Below are 18,983 nucleotides of genomic sequence, written 5' to 3'. Positions count from 1 at the left end.
TATCCTATTACGAATAAAATTAGTCTAACAAATGTAATCAACCATCCATGCCGGTTTCCTTCGTTTTCTCCTTGGCATAGTAGCATGGGTTGTTTCTTTTCTTTCTCCCAATTCTTGATTTTCACCTTCTTCTAGTGTGGATATACTCGTATCATGTATAGGCAGAAATCACAACTTTTCTTGACGAGAGAGAGAGAGAGAGATGGATTCTCTAAGATCTGAACAAGACAAGCCCCATGCAGTGTGTATACCGTATCCAGCTCAAGGCCATATCAACCCCATGCTAAAACTAGCAAAGATTCTCCATCACAAAGGCTTCCACATCACCTTTGTCAACACAGAGTTCAACCACCGCCGCCTGCAAAGATCCCTGGGGCCGGAATCTCTCCGGGGCCTGCCGTCCTTCCGCTTCGAGACCATCCCCGACGGCCTTCCCCTGTCGGAGGCGGATGCCACCCAGGACATCCCCTCCCTCTGCGAGTCCACTAGCGCCACCTGTTTAGGCCATTTCAAGGACCTTCTTGCCAGGCTTAATGACACCGCCGTGTCGTCAAACGCCCCCCCGGTGTCCTGCATAGTCTCCGACGGGATCATGAGCTTCACCATCGACGCCGCCGAGGAGCTGGGCATCCCGGAAGTCCTGTTCTGGACTACTAGCGCCTGTGGCTCCTTGGGTTACATGCATTACACTCAACTCCTCGACAAGGGCTACACCCCTCTCAAAGGTAACAAATTTCTTGCTTCTCATTAACGCTAAAAATCATTAATTTGGGCAATTTCAATCCCAACAAAAGGATATACGGAGTATTAACCTTCTTGATTTGAGCTGATTAACTATTCCATTGTTATTTAGAGTCATAGTTAAGAATGATAATTCTACTCTCACTCAATGAGTTCACCCGCATCCCAGTCCCTACAGTTTTAAAATACCCGCACAATTTGAGTAATGGGTGCGGCATGGTTGAAGTAGGCGCTAGGCACTAGTCGGGCACCACGGCAGCACCTAGCGCCTAGGCGGAAGCTAGGTGGGCGATAAAAAAATAGTGGGAGACTTGTAGTTTGACAATTTTAATGAGTTTGTTTTCAATATTCAATCAAATAACACATCCAAATAAATGAAATAATGGTATTTTATAAGGCATCATCAAAATAATATTAAAAAATAAAAATACTCAAATATGAAATACTCAAATACTTCAATCATCCAAAGATTCAAAGTATCAAACTAGTCTACGTACGGATGGACCAGACGACATCGGATGAAATCGACCGACTTGGCCGCCTAGGTCGAGTAGGCCGATTTTGACCGATTTCGCTGCCTAGGCGCCCAGCCGATTTTTGGGCGCCTAGTAGTGAAAGCGGAATGGCTTAGGGGCGCCAGCGCCTAGGTGCCGCCTAGGCCGATTTTTACAACAGTGGGGTGCGGGTATAGGGAAAATTTGTATACCCGCATGTGTATTCCTCGCCCTGTACCCGCCCATGCAGTTATATATATTGTTATTAGTATTTATTTATTATATAAGTTTATGTATATTTTATAATTAAAAATGCATAATGAATTAAACTTCTTAATTTTTTGTTTATGAAATTTGAATAGGAACAACACAAATAACATGAGTAAATACTTAATACAATTTATACTACCAACACAATTTTAGTTCCAATTAAAAACTAACTTCAATTCATTTGCTTTTATTAAATTTTAGAGTTATATTCAAACTTATAAAAAAATGCATGTGATAATTAAAATTGTAGTATAGATTTTTATTAGATTTGAGTGTAATATTAATAATTAGAGTTGCAGATTGAATATTACTGGCACTCGCAAAATACCTGCAGAGCGGGTATAGGATAGAATTTTAATTACCCACACGAGTGTGAGGAGTGAGTTGAAAATGCGGGTGCAAAGACGGGGATATATCCCGTGCAGCCACCCGCCCCATTGTCATTCTTAATCAGTGGGCAGGATTTAGTCCATAGTGACCTCAAATTACTGATTTTTTTCTGGTCTTTTTCAATGTTTCATTCAGATGAGAGTTACCTGACAAATGGGTATCTGGAGACGGAGTTGGATTGGGTAAAAGGCATGAAAGGCATACGTTTGAGAGATCTTCCATCTTTCTTGAGAACCACAAATCCAGATGAATACATGTTGAAGTTCATCTTACAAGAAACAGGGAGAGCGAGAAGAGCTTCTGCCATCATTCTCAACACCTTTGACGCGTTGGAGCATGAAGCTTTAATGGCGCTTCAGTCCATGCTCCCGCCGGTCTACGCCGTCGGCCCGTTACAGTTCCTCCAGGCACAGGTCAAAGACAGCAACGTAAGAGCACTCGCATCAAACCTCTGGAAAGATGACACTTCCTGTCTGGAATGGCTGGACACGAAACCGCCAAACTCGGTCGTCTATGTAAACTACGGCAGCATAACAGTGATGACACCAGACCAGCTCGCGGAGTTCGCCTGGGGATTAGCGAACTCCGAGAAACCATTCTTGTGGATCATCCGGCCCGACCTGGTCACTGGGGAGGCGGCGATTCTCCCACTGGAGTTCGTGGAGGAAACTAAAGACAGGGGAATGCTCTCGAGCTGGTGTCCCCAGGAACAAGTCCTGGGACACCCGGCCCTCGGGGGATTCTTGACCCACAACGGATGGAACTCGACTCTCGAAAGCATCTGCAGCGGGGTGCCAATGCTGTGCTGGCCGTTCTTCGCGGAGCAGCAGACCAATTGCCACTATGCTTGCAGTAAATGGAGATTGACATGGAGATTGACAGCAATGTGAAGAGGGATGAAGTTGAGAAGCTTGTGAGGGAGTTAATGGAGGGAGAGAAGGGAGAAGAGATGAAGAAGAAAGCTATGGAATGGAAGAAGTTAGCTGAAGAAGCTGCAACTTCTTCCATTGGATCATCACACATCAACATAGAGAAACTCATCAATCTTCATCTCCTTCCTCCCAAATATTAGACCCAACCGCCATTTACTTGCCCACAAAAGACGGAATTTTCTCTTATCAAACCTTCACATAAGTAATAAGTAAAGTTTTAAAATATATAGTTGCTTATTGTATCTTATTATAACTTGGAATATGGTATAATTGGTATGCTTAATCTATTATTATTTGGAGTAATCTAAGCAAGTAGCAGGTCTATTGTGAAAATCGTATAATAATGTCGAGTTATTATTATTGTCATCATCAATCTCAATTTTATTTTAAGTTATATACTATATTAATGTTTGGAAAATGATAAATGACCTTTAAAGCATAATTTATTTTCTAAAAAATTGATGGAAAAAGTTAGTTTGAATAGCTTTTTGAATTTTAAAGTTTTAAGGAATAAGCGGTTACAAAAAGCTTATTAACTAAACACACAGACTGTTTAACCAAGTCAAACAGCTAAGAGTGATCAAATAAGTCAAAATTGACTGATAAGTTAACTATGCTACCAAACATGACCATAATATTTATTTTCATTCTATTGGTAACATACAAGACAACTAATAGTGATCATACCCGTAAGGTACAAAATTTAATAATCCAACTTTATTAATAGTTGTTAATTAGCTTTTTATAACAACTTATTGTTTCAAAATGTAAGAATTCAAAAAGTTACTCAAAGTAATTTTTTCAATCAATTTTGTTGAGAAAGTCATTTTGTATGTAATCAACTAACAGCTAACAACTAATTTACCAAACACTTTTCTACAATAAACTGTTAGTGCTATCAACTAATCAAACACACTAGCTTAATCAGCTAAGAGCCAATTTACCAAACATCCCAAAATCAATTTTATTAAACATATAAAATTAGGTCTACTTCTGCAATTGGGTTACGGCAATAGCCCGCCATAGTTACCACGCAACTGCCTACTTGATTCATCAATTAGAGTGCGCCACATTTTAGTTACTTGCCATGAAGCTAAGTATTATGACACTAATCAGAGTGGACCGGCGGCTAACCTTCTTGTACATATTCATAAACAAATATCTTTCAACCCAGGAAGATTATGTGATCGAGAAATTCAATTCCCAAACCACAAATATCTTTCAATTGCCTATAAATATGAATGCCCTTTTTCCTTCCACAAACTCAAATAAAAGTCTCAAACCAATCAAGAAGTAGAGAGAGAAAGAGGGAAATGGGTTCAAATAACTGTGAATTTGAGAAGAAGCCCCATGCAGTGTGCGTACCATACCCAGCCCAAAGCCACATAAACGCCATGTTGAAACTAGCCAAACTTCTCCACAACAAAGGCTTTCACATAACTTTTGTGAACACAGAATTCAACCACCGCCGCCTACAGAGATCCAGGGGGCCGGAATCTCTCCGGGGCCTGCCGTCGTTCCGGTTCGAGACCATTCCCGACGGCCTTCCGCCCTCGGACGTGGATGCCACCCAAGACATTCCCTCCCTTTGTGTGTCTACTGCTACAACTTGTTTAGGTCCTTTCAAGGACCTTCTAGCCAGGCTTAATCACACGGCCGCCGCGACTAACGTGCCGCCGGTGTCGTGCATCGTCTCCGACGGGATTATGAGCTTCACCCTTGCCGCCGCCGAGGAACTTGGCATCCCTGACGTCCTGTTCTGGCCAATTAGTGCTTCTGGCTTCATGGGTGTGATGCACTACTCCCAACTCGTCGACAAGGGCTACACGCCACTCAAAGGTATGTACGATCTATAGCCTTAACAAATTTCTGGGCAAAATAGCAAATTCACGGGTAATTACAAGGTTACAAGTTTAACTTTGCTTCTCCCTCAACTATGAGTAATCTATTTGTGGTTACGTTCTTTGCCCTCTAAAGTAATTTATGATGATTTACCTCTTTGTTGGCCGTTAGAGTCACAAAACCAGTAATCTAGTATGTCTTACTTCCTTGTGGTCATTTGCTGGTTATTGTATCTGAAGGTGGTTTACCTAGTTGTTGTCCTTTGACGACTAAAATCACAAGGCCAGTGACCTAGTTGTTTTATCTCTTCTTTCCAAAAGGTTGAATCCCCAACTTCAACGTCCCCACACCGCGGCCCAACAAAGCATTGGGAGGATATAAGTCATGGTCGTAACTCAGCTGAACCACATAGGCTAGACCTTTGCTTATTGCGCACAAGGAGCCTCATCACTTTGAGAAGTTACTGAGCCACACGGAGACTAGTTGTTTTATCTTGCTGATATCCTTTACCAACTAGGATAACCTAAGATTGTTTACCTACTTGTTGTCCTTTGCCAAACTATCATTAAGTGTTACAAGTTGCAACTTACAACAAAATTTTCTTTCAGATGAGGGTTACTTAACAAATGGGTATCTGGAGACGGAGTTGGATTGGGTAAAAGGCATGAAAGGCATACGTCTGAGAGACCTTCCAAGTTTCATGAGAACCACAGATCCAAATGATATCATGCTCAACTTTCTCATACAAGAAACGGAGAGATCCAAAAAGGCTTCTGCAATCGTTCTAAACACATTCGACGCATTGGATCATGAAATTTTAACAGCCCTTCAATCCATGCTTCCACCCGTCTACGCCATCGGCCCCTTACCGTTGCTCCACACACAGTTTGACGACGACGACAACGTAAGATCAATCGCATCAAACCTCTGGAAAGAAGACTCCACCTGTCTGCCATGGCTCGACACCAAAGAACCAAACTCAGTTGTGTACGTAAATTTCGGGAGCATAACCGTGATGACACCTAACCAGCTTGTGGAGTTCGCGTGGGGATTAGCCAATTCCCAGAAACCTTTCTTGTGGATCGTGAGGCCGGACATGGTGACCGGGGAAGGAGCTATGCTCCCACCGGAGTTCATGGAGGAGACTAAAGATAGGGGAATGCTTTCCAGCTGGTGCCCACAGGAACAGGTCCTGGGCCACCAGGCTGTCGGAGGATTCTTGACTCACTGCGGATGGAACTCGACTCTCGAGAGCATATGTAATGGCGTGCCAATGCTATGCTGGCCGTTCTTCGCAGAGCAGCAGACGAATTGCTGGTATTCGTGTACTAAATGGGGGATTGGTATGGAGATTGACAACAATGTGGTGAGGGATGAAGTTGAGAAGGTTGTGAGAGAGCTAATGGAGAGTGAGAAGGGAAGAGAGATGAAGAGAAAGGCCATGGAATTGAAAAAATTGGCAATGGAAGCTGCAGACACCATTCCAATTGGCTCATCTCACGTCAACATAGAAAAATTCATCAATCATCTTCTCCTTTCACATAGAAAGTAACATCCAGAATTGATTTTCTGGGGACAAATTGTCTAGTGTCACCGTCATCACCACACATAATGTAGACTAGTTTTATTGTTGTGGCTTGGGACAATTTAATTAAGAGACTGATGACTAGTGAGTATGTGTCTTTAAGTGCCTTTAATGCATAAACTTGCCAATTATATTGTACCTTTAGCAGCCTGCCATTTATTGTCATTTGTCCACTTGGTTTATAGAGACTTGAATGGTTGATACTTGATAATGAATGAACAAACCAATTGATAATATTTGAACACAAGTTCACAATGACTAGCTCATAAGATGTTATGTAAACTGAGTGAAATTCAAGGAAATCAGCTTAAGAATCGAACTTGAATATTTATGATATTAGACCAATTGCTTAACTTGACCAAAGATTGTCCCTATTAATACAAATCTTGTTTTGTACAAGAGGATGTGCCAAGAAGAGAAACCAGTCAACTACACAAATATGAGTCAAGTATTGTTTATAACATCACTAAAAATCATTGGGTATTAAACCTTATAGAGATTAGAGTTCTCTTAGCTACGAGTTTCTCTCGTTACTCAAAAATAATACGGAGTAATAATAATAAATTTATGTTTGGAGAGCCAATTGTACAATTCTGACAACAGAATTGCAACAAATGCAATTCCGCTATTGTTAGAATTACATGAGAAGACATGTCGAAAAAAAAAAAGTCACATAAAATTGCAAACAACATTTCAGCAGTGCGAATGGCTTAAGCCTACCATTTTAAATTGATAAAAATGTCTATTTTCCAACTCTAATGATATGCTTGTACCTATTATTGGAACTGGTTATCAAAGTTAGTTACTCCGTATTATTTTTTCTTACTATTTATATGTGATGGATTATAGTACAATTTAACTGGTTTAATAATTCAAATAGCACATTCATAAAAGGCCTCATTTGATAAAATAGTTAATTTATCAATCAATTTTAGTTTATTTGACTATTATTAGATGTTTGACTTGGTTAAATAATCAATGATTGTTTGATTAATTAGTCTTTTTTTTTTTTTTGTGTAAAAACTAGTATTTTTTTCCGTGCGATGCACTGAATGGATTTGGTATAATATATTAAGAATATTTGGATCGATATACAGTACAATTATTTAAATTATAACATCAAATACGGAGTGTTATATAGTGCAATTGAATATATGGTTTGGATCGTCTATGCTCGTTGATGTTATCATTCTTGAATTGAGAAAGTAATTGCTCAAAGTAATAGTTAATGTGTAGATGTACACATGCGGTGCTGTAACTTTAGAGATTTTTATATATTATTGTTTAGAATTTTTATAAATTGGGCAAATGTGCTCGTTCTCTAGCAACTTAGTTATAGTAATCAATTCCTATCTTAATTCATTTGTAAAAATGATATATTTTTGTCTAGATATATAGCAATTTTGTCATTTTGGAAAAAGAAAAAAAAAAACATAATGACCTTGTTTGGCAATCAGCGGTTAGCGGTTTGTGTTAGCTGATAAAGAATTGAAAATTGCGTTAGCGGATTTGACCAACGGATTGTATTAGCAATTTGTAAAAAAAGTTTGGTAAAATTAAATGTTTCATGTTAGTTGTTAATTCGTAAAAGACTCAAAAGGACATTCTTAATAGTAGTAGTAGTAGTAGCAGCAGTGGCAGTAGCAGCAGCAATAATAATAATAATAATAATAATAATAATAATAATAATAATAATAATAATAATAAAATTAAAAGGAAAGTGATGTGGGATCAAAACTGATCCCACATCAAAAACAAATAAAGAAAAGGGCGTTGAGCAGCAGCAGCAGTAATAATACTAATAATAATAATAATCAAAATTTAAAAAAAAAAAAAAGAAAAAAAAAAAGGAAAGTGATGTGGGATCAGAATTGATCCCGCATCGAAAACAAATAAAGAAGAGGGCGTTGAGCTCTCTCATTAAATTAAAGGGGAGCTCAATGCCCCATTCTGCTTCCCACATCGGATGGGCACGGAAATAGAACGCAAATTATGCTGTGAAAATGTGTTCACCATGCGCATGGTGAACACAAGGGTAGATCCATAATTTTTATGCTGTAGATCCATAATTTCTATGCTATACAAATTATGAATCTACGGTACGGTATAAAAATTATGAATAAACACGGTTCCACTGCATAACTATTGGAAAGTAAGGGGGTTTTGGGTTAAGGAAGCTGCAGACACCATTCCAATAGGCTCATCTCACATCAACATAGAAAAATTCATCAATCATCTTCTCCTTTCACATAGTAAGTAACACCCAAAATTGTCCCATGATCCTATCAGGTCAGAATATGACACTTTAGAGCGAGAAAAATTCAATTTTTGTAGACAAATAATGAATTGAAATTATCTAGTGTCACCCTCATCACCACACATCATATAGACTAGTTATAATGTTGTGACTTGCATTGGGACATGCAATTTAAGAGACTGATGAGTAGTGACTATATATGTATCTTTTAGCGCCTTTAATGCATCAACTTGCCAATTGTTTAGCAGCCTACCCTGTATTGTCATTTGTCAACTTGGTTTATAGAGATTTGAATCGTTGATAATATATGAACAAACCAATTGATAATATTTGAACACAAGTTCACAATGACTAGGTCATAAGTTTGATTTGTTGTGGTTAGCTTACTCACGCACGTTATAATAAATAAAAAAAAATGAAATACTCATTATTCTTTAAAAAGTAGTATTTATTCTATACTTTTTCAAACATTTTTACTCCAAAGAATCGTCCCATCATTGGGATAACCACCCATTTGAAATGGTAATCGCGGAATGCATGGGACAAGTTAAAAACAATTATTCAAAAATCAAGATGGAGTCGACTACATATATAATTGACGAGTGCACCCAAACCAACCAACCAAGCTGACCAGGCGACTACTGCACCATCAACTTGTGCCTTCAAAATCTCTAGCTATTGACAAAACCGCACTATGGCAAATTATACCATATATATAGATTATGACTTATATGCAAGTGAATCACTAATAAATGTTCATTTTTAATATACTAAAGATTTATTTTTAATCCTTTAAAAAAAAGATTATTTTTAATGTATTGTAATAAATTATAAAATAATGAAAGTTAATATTTTGTAATAAAAATATTAACTTTAAATATACTAAAAATAAATAAATAAAAAATTAATACATTCATAATTTCTATACTGTAGATTCGTAAAATTTATAATGTAGATTCATAATTTCTATACTGCACATTCATAATTTATGTACTGTAGATTCATAATTTTTATACTGCACATTCATAATTTCTATACTGTAGATTCATAATTTCTATACTGTAGATTCATAAAATTTATAATGTATATCCATAATTTCTATATTGCACATTCATAATTTATATACTGTAAATTCATAATTTGATAACTATATATACAATTTAGAAATTATTAATCTATAGTACATAAATTATAAATATGCAGTATATAAATTATAAATCTACAGTATAAATTTTATAAATCTACAGTCACATCATAGACATTAATTGTGATGTTATAACTTGGGGACCATAAATTTTATTTTTTTAAAAAAAAATAAATATAAGAGATAGTACGCCTACCTTGCATTGTCATTTTGGCACATGTTGTATAGATAATATGAAATATAGATACCACACACTATTGTCTCACAAGTTCACACTAAGACTCTATTTGACAAATTTAGTTAAAAAGTTATAAGCTATGAGCTGAAAGCAGAAAAAGAACTGAAAGCTATAAGTTTGGAGGTGAAAACTGAAGAGCTGTTAAGCTAGCTGTTATGATTGAAAGCGTTTGGTAAAATTAGCTTTTTGATAAGCTGATAAAGGTAAAAAGACTAAAAATGACATCTTCATAAAATTTAAATTAGTTTGTTTACCTATTAAAATTTAATATTTTGTCTTTAAAAAAAATTAACATTTTGAAATAAAACTAGTAGCATAATCATGATCTAGCATCTCATAATAAAGTAGCAATATTATTGCAAATCTCATAATAATAATAATAATAATAATAATAATAATAATAATAATAATAAAATTTGCGGTGAAAGTTGCGGATAAAGGAGAAGAGAAAATGATTTTAATTGGGAAGAGTAAATTATGTCATTTCTTTAAAATAATAAGGATAAAATGAAAATAAAAAATTTAGGAAGCTATGAGCTTATTTTGGAACGCTACTTCCCTCCTAAGCGTCGACGTCTAATTTTTTTTTTTAATTAAAATTAAAATTGACCGCCTAAAGCGCCTACAAAATAAGTTATAAGACAATTCAACTAATAACTTAATAAATAATAATATAATATAAACAATAAACTTACAAAATCAATATTTCAACAACCCAATTGACCAGAGATGGTCATGAGCGAGGTTTGATATATGACTTACTAAGTTCGCATGCACTGAGCAAGTCAGGCTAAGTTGATATATATGCGTCTATAAGACAATTATGTAATTGAATTTGCTTGGGCTATTCCTATCTTTAAAATTTACTCCCTTTTGAAGTGACATAACATAATTTATAAATTAAACTTTTTAAAAAATATGACGTGACTTGCAATCTTTGGAAGATTAATAAGGATTGCAAGTCTTGAAAAAATGAGAAAAAACAAAAAAAGTAAATGGGCGTTTACTAATTGAAAATTTCTGAAAAATGGAAAACAAAAAATATGTTTAATAACACATTTTTTAATTTTTGAAAACTGAAAATAATTTCTGAAAATTTGGAACACACTTAAAAACTATTTTCGAAATGGAAAACAGAATCATCATATTCTATTTAGTTATATATCATCATAACCACATTACTATGGTTACATTCATTATCATCTTATTTTACTTATCAGTATCTTTTATAATTTCTACTTCCTTTACTTATTTAAACATGATTTATTTGCTTACACTTTAAAGTTAGACATTATTTACATTATCAAAATTAAGAATTAAACTCTATATACTGTTTTGGATTTTGATTGAACTCAATAGATTATTAGTTTGAATATTTTTAATTATGTTACATCATAATACAAGTTCGGTCCAGATATCAGATATTGAATCTCACATATATTAGAATTCAAAGTAAAAGTTATATATTCATATACATATCATTCAAATGAATATCCACCTGTCTGCCATGGCTCGATACCAAAGAACCAAACTCAGTTGTGTATGTAATTTTTGGGAGCATAACCGTGATGACACCTAACCAGCTTGTGGAGTTCGCGTGGGGATTAGCAAATTCCCAGAAACCTTTCTTGTGGATCGTGAGGTCGGACATGGTCACCGGGGAAGCAGCTATGCTCCCACCGGAATTCAAGGAGGAAACGACTAAAGATAGGGGAATGCTTTCTAGCTGGTGCCCGCAGGAACAGGTCCTGGGCCACCATACTATCAGGAGATTTTTGACGCACTACGGATGGAACTCGACTCTCGAGAGCATATGCAATGGCGTGTCAATGTTGTGCTGGCCGTTCTTCGCGGACCAGCAGACGACTTGCTGGTATTCGTGTACTAAATGGGGGATTGGTATGGAGATTGACAACAATGTGGAGAGGGGTGAAGTTGAGAAGCTTGTGAGAGAGCTAATGGAGAGTGAGAAGGGAAGAGAGATGAAGAGAAAGGCCATGGAATTGAAAAAGTTGGATAAGGAAGGTGCCGACACCAATCCAATAGGCTTATCTCACATCAACATAGAAAAATTCATCAATCATCTTCTCCTTTCACATAGTAAGTAACACTTAAAATTGTTTCATTATCCTGTTGGATCAAAATATGAGACAAGTAATGAATTGAAATTGTCAAGTGTTACCCTCATCACCACACATCATGTAGACTAGTTGTACCGTTGTGGTTTGGGACAATATAATTTAAGACACAGACTAGTGACTATATGTGTCTTATAGTGCCTTTAATGCATCAACTTGCCAATTGTTTGGCAGTCTGCCATGTATTTTCATTTGTCCAATTGGTTTATAGAGATCTGAATCATTGATAATATTTTTTTTTTTTTGACTACTACTGGTTTTGTTACAATGCAGTATCTGTTCATAACTACTTTATCAATTGAGTGAAGCACAAAGAGTCAATAGCGCCTCCACTGAGGCTCGATCACTACACCATCAACTTGTGCCTTCAATATCTCTAGCTACGTACGTACCATCCATGGACCATGGCCATGTCACATGTGTATTTATTTATTTATTTATTAGCATTGTAAAATTTATAATTGTAATAATAATTATAAATTGATCCAATGCTATTGATATTATAAAGTTAATAATAATATTATTGATAATTATAAAAATTTAGTTTAATTGATAATTATAAATTTAATAAATAAAAATAAAATAAAATAATTCAATAACTAACCGTGTGTTTACAAATAAATTTATTTAAAAAAAAAAAAACAATAAGAACGGGCAACGACCAGTTCAAGTAAAAACAAAGACTTAATCTAGATTGGCGGCCACTTTAAAATGCTCAAACGGGCGAGTGTGATTGGTCAGTGAAAGACAAACCAATCACAAAAAACTAAGTCTCCACATTAGGTAAAATTCATTGTTTGAAATTTTTATTGTACTAAAAGCCACAAACAATCCCCTTTTGGTCACATTCATCAATTAGAGTGCGCCACATTTTAGTCACTTTGCCATGAAGCTAATTTTGACACTCGGAGTGGACAGGCGGCTAACCTTTTCTTGTACATAAAGTTTTCATTTCTTATCTAATAACGTCACAACCCATTAAACAAATATGAATAATGACCTTTCTTTCCACTAACTCAAATAAAAGTCTAAAACCAGGCCAATTCAATCAAGAAATAGAGAGAGAAAGAGGGAAATGGTTTCAATTAACTGTGAACTTGAGAAGCCCCATGCCGTGTGCGTACCACACCCAACCCAAAGCCACATAAACGCCATGTTGAAACTAGCCAAACTTCTCCACAACAAAGGCTTTCACATAACTTTTGTCCACACAGAATTCAACCACCGCCGCCTACAGAGATCCAGGGGGCCGGAATCTCTCCGGGGCCTGCCGTCGTTCCGGTTCGAGACCATTCCAGACGGCCTTCCGCCCTCAGATGTGGATGCCACCCAAGATATTCCCTCCCTTTGTGTGTCTACTGCTACAACTTGTTTAGGTCCTTTCAAGGACCTTCTAGCCAGGCTTAATCACACCGCCGCCGCGTCTAACGTGCCGCCAGTGTCGTGCATCGTCGCCGACGGGGTTATGAGCTTCACCCTTGACGCCGCCGAGGAACTGGGCATCCCTGGCGTCCTGTTCTGGCCAACTAGTGCTTCTGGCGTCTTGGGTTTCATGCACTACTCCCAACTCGTCGACAAGGGCTACACGCCACTCAAAGGTACGAGCTATATAGCTTTAACAAATTTTTGGGCAAAATATCTAAGTTTGTCACCGTTGACTTAGTAAATAGTAAGTAGTATTCTTTGCTTGTTAAAGTAATTTAGGACAATTAATTTTTTTTGTTGTGGGTTAGAGTTACAATGCCAGTAATCTAGTATGTTTTACTTTCTTTGTGGTCATTTGTCTGTTATTGTAATCGAATGATGTTTACCTAGTTGTCGTCCTTTAATGACTAAGATCACAAGATCAGAAAGGACAGAAACCTAGATTGTATCACATTGTATGTTGTCCTTTGCAGGTAACCTAGGGTTGTTTACCCACTTATTTTTCTTTGACAGCTATCATTAAAAGTCAGTTTGGAAAACCGAAAAATGACTTATGAAAAATAATTTTTAAAAAATTGACTTATTTTTCAAAAAACAGTTTTCTTTCGCGTGTTTGATTGCATTCTGGAAAATGAGGAATCGAAGGCAACGACGGCAATCATGTATGGAGTGTTAATGACTAATGCCAAAATTTAGTGATTTACGCAAAAATGCCTATATTTTCCCCATTCAACCGAAAATATTTTCGGTTTGACTGGATTTTTTCTATCCAAATACTGAAAACTCGTAAAATATTTTTGAGAAGTCATTTTCCTGATTTCCGAATCTCATGAGTTACAAAATTTTCTTTCAGATGAGAGTTACTTAACAAATGGGTATCTGGAGACGGAGTTGGATTGGGTAAAGGCATGAAAGGCATACGTCTGAGAGACTTTCCAAGTTTCATGAGAACCACAGATCCAAATGATATCATGCTCAACTTTCTCATACAAGAAATGGAGAGATCCAAAAAGGCTTCTGCAATCGTTCTAAACACATTCGACGCATTGGATCATGATGTTTTAATGGCCCTTCAATCCATGCTTCCACCCGTCTACGCCATCGGGCCCTTACCATTGCTCCAGACACAGTTTGACGACGACGACGTAAGAGCAATCTCATCAAACCTCTGGAAGGAAGACTCCACCTGTCTGCCATGGCTCGACACCAAAGAACCAAACTCAGTTGTGTACGTAAATTTTGGGTGCATAACCGTGATGACACCTAACCAGCTTGTGGAGTTCGCGTGGGGATTAGCCAATTCCCAGAAACCTTTCTTGTGGATCGTGAGGCCGGACATGGTCACCGGGGAAGAAGCTATGCTCCCACCGGAATTCATGGAGGAGACTAAAGATAGGGGAATGCTTTCTAGCTGGTGCCCGCAGGAACAGGTCCTGGGCCACCGGGCTGTCGGGGGATTCTTGACTCACTGCGGATGGAACTCGACTCTCGAGAGCATATGCAATGGCGTGCCAATGCTGTGCTGGCCGTTCTTCGCGGAGCAGCAGACGAATTGCTGGTATTCGTGTACTAAATGGGGGATTGGTATGGAGATTGACAACAATGTGAAGAGGGATGAAGTTGAGAAGCTTGTGAGAGAGCTAATGGAGAGTGAGAAGGGAAGAGAGATGAAGAGAAAGGCCATGGAATTGAAAAAATTGGCTAAGGAAGCTGTAGACACCATTCCAACTGGCTCATCTCACATCAACATAGAAAAATTTATCAATCATCTTCTCATTTCACATAGAAAGTAACATTCAGAATTTTCTCATTATCCTATGGGGCCAGAGTATGGGACATATGAGCAAAGAAATTTAGTCTTTTTTGTAAACAAATAATGAATTGAAATTGTCTAATATCACCGTCATCACCACACATTATGTAAACTAGTTGTGACTTGGGACAATTTAAGACACTGACTAGTGACTATATATATGTGTGTCTTATTCTTATAGTCCCTTTAATGCATCAACTTGAATTGCCAATTGTTATGTGTGTTATGGTGCCTTTAATGCATCAACTTGCCAATTGTTTGGCAGCCTGCCATGTATTATCATTTGTCCAATTGGTTTATAGAGATCTGAATCGTTAATAATATATATTTTATTTTTGAATATTATTGACTTTGTTGTAATAATGCTGTAATGCAATATCTGTTTATAATTACTTTTTCAACCTGTTAGAAGTACAAAGAATCAATACCGTATATATTCACTAAGACTCGACTACTGCACCATCAACTTGTGCCTTCAATATCTCTAGCTACATACGTACCATCCATGGACCATGGCCATGTCATGGGTGTATTAATGAAGTCATGACTCATGACTTTAAAGCTGGCTAAATTCAAATGAACCTAATACTAATTTCACATTAAAGCATCAAATTCAAAGAGAGTCGCTAACTGAATATGCAGACAGTGAAATTCAAGGAAATAAATCAGCTTAAGAGTCAAACATGAATACTTATGGTACCAGGCTAACTGCTTAACTTGACCAATTCGGTTGAGATTGTCTCTATTAATACAAACTTTATTTTATACAAGACGATGTGACAAGAAAATCAGAGAAACCAATCAACTACACAAATATGAGTCAAGTTTTGTCTATAGCATCACTAAAAATCATTGAGTTAGGTTTAAACCTTATAGAGATCAGAATTCTCAACAAACATGTAAATCAGGAATTCAGGATATATATTAAAAATCGTGCCTAACCATGCATGTGTTTACTCTTAGTTGTAAGTTTCTCTTGTCACTCAAAAAGAAATTGAACCTTTTAAATAGCATTCAATAATACTTGTACTGCGGATTGCTACGGCATACCAATATGTCTTTGGGAAAAAATAAAATAAGATTGAAAACATCAAATTGTTATTCCACGCTGGAATCAATTGATAAAACCGCACTATGGCAAATAATTATACCATAGATTATGATTTATATTGTATGGTGAACAACTAATAAATGTTCATTTTTAGTATATTAAAGATTTAATTTTAATGTATTGTAGCAGTTGTTATATCGTGGACCGCGGTCAAAACGGCACCGTTTCTGTTAACAGAGTGCGCATTTTGGTGTGTTAATTACCAACTGAAACTACAGTGTATCTAAACTGACACTACAATGTATCTAAACCGACACTGCCTCACGTATTATTTTATATATTATCAAATGAAACTGCAGTTATATCAAAATGATACAGTAGTTGTGGTGAAATGAAACTGAATAACATTTCACATATTTGAGTGTTATATTGTGCAATGAAGCTGTAGTTATATCGAAATGATCTTGTAGTTGTGTTTTAATGAAACTATAGTGTATATAAAATAAAATTAAATAACATTTTCACAGATTTGAGTGTATAAATATCGAATGAAATTGTAGTTATATCGGAATGAAACTGTAGTTATGTTGAACTGAAACTGCAGTGTATACAAAATGAAACTGCATAACAGAATTACTTTTTGCGGAACGGCGCGAAATGGGTGCCGTTTCTTTTTATTAAATAAAACGACGTCGGTTTGAAGTTCGGTGCATAATCGATTATGCACCGCAGTGTACGATACAATTTGCGTATTGTAGTGTGTTATACAATAACCTACCATACACTAAAAAATAACTTTCAACTAAAAATAAATCTATACATCAGTAATTCTTTTATAATGTGGATGTCACACTAGAGTATGGGCCGTAATTTATGAGACTAGTTGGGCCACTAAGGCCCATATTTAAATTAGTTCTTTTGTGGGCTTATAATTGGGTCGTTTTGCAGCACGGGTCCGTCATCATAATCACATTCCGACGATAGTTATGATGTGCAACCGTATGCACCATGCAGTTGCAAAACGACGTCGTTTTGACTAAAAATGCGCGTCACATTTAAAAAAAAAAAAAAACAATTTCAATTCCCCTCAACAACATTATGTTGTTCATTCATTATGGATATTTAGTTCATTCATTCTTGATTTTTAGTTATTCATTCACTGTGGATATTTAGTTCATTCATTGTGGATATTTAGTTCATTCATTTAGGATATATAATTTTTTCATTAATAATTTATACGTCATATAATAAAATCACGTCATAATGGTCATCCTTCAACTGATAAAAGTTATTTCAACAACAAATTAATTTTATCCAAGAATTCACATCTGTAGAAGGAAATGTGTTGTGGACTTATTAGGTTCTTGGATGAACCACGTGAAATTCTTCTTTTTTAATTTTTGTTTTCTGTTATTGATCTATTGATTCCGTTTTTTTCAACACTCTGTTCATTAAAGTGACATGTGAGCTAGTCTAACGCATCTTGAGATCGATGATATACAATTTATTCAAAGTTTTTCATCAACATAACATTGTGCCCAAAAAACAACAACAAAAAATATCATATCAAATCAAACAAGCTAAATAGTGTAGGTAATGGGCATATATTCACTCAAGAGTCAAAATGAGAGTGTGTAGTGTAGGTGGTCCTTGGGTTGATTTTTATATGTATCGGAATATAAATTATGAAGAGAAAGAAATCTATATTTCCACATATCCATCCATCCCCATCTGCTTCTTGTAGTAATTGATAAAGTCTGCATTTAGTTGTTGCATTCCTTAAATTATGTCATGTCTAATGCCTTCAATTCCCCCTTTCATTGTCATAATTAACTTATGGAGATCTGTCGTCTCTTGCATGATTCTTTAGTTTGTGCATTAATCATGCATGTGCAGTATTATTATGATATGATGTTTTTAACATTTTCTTTTGGCATGCATGCCATGTTCTTCGACACTTCCAACGTCGTACTTAACTAACCAGACAACAAATGCAATAACCTTTCTCAATTCCCATGTCGTATTACACTCAACATATATTGGATAGATGTATATATATTTGTATTTCTTGTAGGTCTTCAAAATTTGCAAAGGAAAGAAAAAATATCTATAGGAAAAGTCGGTCCAAGAGCATCAATATTTTATTTTAGTAGCGATTCTGGATTTGTTACAAAGAGATTAATCTATATTTATCATGAAGTGAAATACTATTGTTTTTTAGGTCAATAGGGTAAATCCCATCTTTTGATCTTAGCTAGGATCGAGGTAAACCAATTTAGGTTGTCCATATATAGCTGACAATCTCAAATTAAAAAGACTAACATATGCTCATTTGGGAGTCGAACTTATAACATTGTAATTACCAATTTAACAATCTGATTAATATGACTATGGTTGCTCCCATTAAGCTAAATGTTTTTATAACTCGTAGTTACTATTTGATAGTGTACTTTTCGTGAAGCCCTCCTTGTAAATTTAGCCGTTAAAAGGACTATAAGAAAGTATATATATAACTTGAAGTATTATAATTATCAAGCTAATTGTTTAATCACTACGTTGTACGTTCCACACACAAAGCATCACAATCAACCATGGACTGCAACATTTCTGTCACCATGTGAGTCCAAACCCTGTCTTTTCCGGAATGGATAAATGACAAAAAG

The 18,983-nt window shown here is 36.1% G+C and overlaps 1 protein-coding gene and 2 pseudogenes across 2 annotated transcripts; all 3 read left to right on the top strand.

The window, feature by feature from the left end:
* The first annotated feature begins 168 nt into the window (after positions 1–168).
* LOC109149510 lies at positions 169–2,996 on the top strand (annotated as a pseudogene).
* Positions 2,997–4,057: 1,061 nt separating this feature from the next.
* Positions 4,058–8,558, top strand: LOC109149507 (7-deoxyloganetin glucosyltransferase-like). Of its 2 annotated transcripts, none has more exons than XM_019297304.1 (3): positions 4,058–4,666; positions 5,278–6,222; positions 8,516–8,558. In XM_019297304.1, exons 1-2 carry the CDS (start codon positions 4,069–4,071, stop codon positions 6,219–6,221), a joined length of 1,542 nt encoding a protein of 513 aa, XP_019152849.1. In that variant the 5' UTR covers positions 4,058–4,068; the 3' UTR covers position 6,222; positions 8,516–8,558. The 2 variants fall into 2 exon arrangements, with proteins under 2 accessions (XP_019152849.1, XP_019152848.1); XM_019297303.1 differs by having other exon boundaries at positions 5,278–6,159; positions 8,453–8,546.
* A 4,478-nt stretch (positions 8,559–13,036) lies between these two features.
* Positions 13,037–15,320, top strand: LOC109149509 (annotated as a pseudogene).
* Positions 15,321–18,983: the final 3,663 nt, after the last annotated feature.

This window comes from Ipomoea nil, unplaced genomic scaffold (genome assembly GCF_001879475.1).
Source record: "Ipomoea nil cultivar Tokyo-kokei standard unplaced genomic scaffold, Asagao_1.1 scaffold2159, whole genome shotgun sequence".
In the NCBI taxonomy this organism is placed as follows: Eukaryota; Viridiplantae; Streptophyta; class Magnoliopsida; order Solanales; family Convolvulaceae; genus Ipomoea; species Ipomoea nil.
This window is presented reverse-complemented; position numbering and strand designations above follow the sequence as displayed.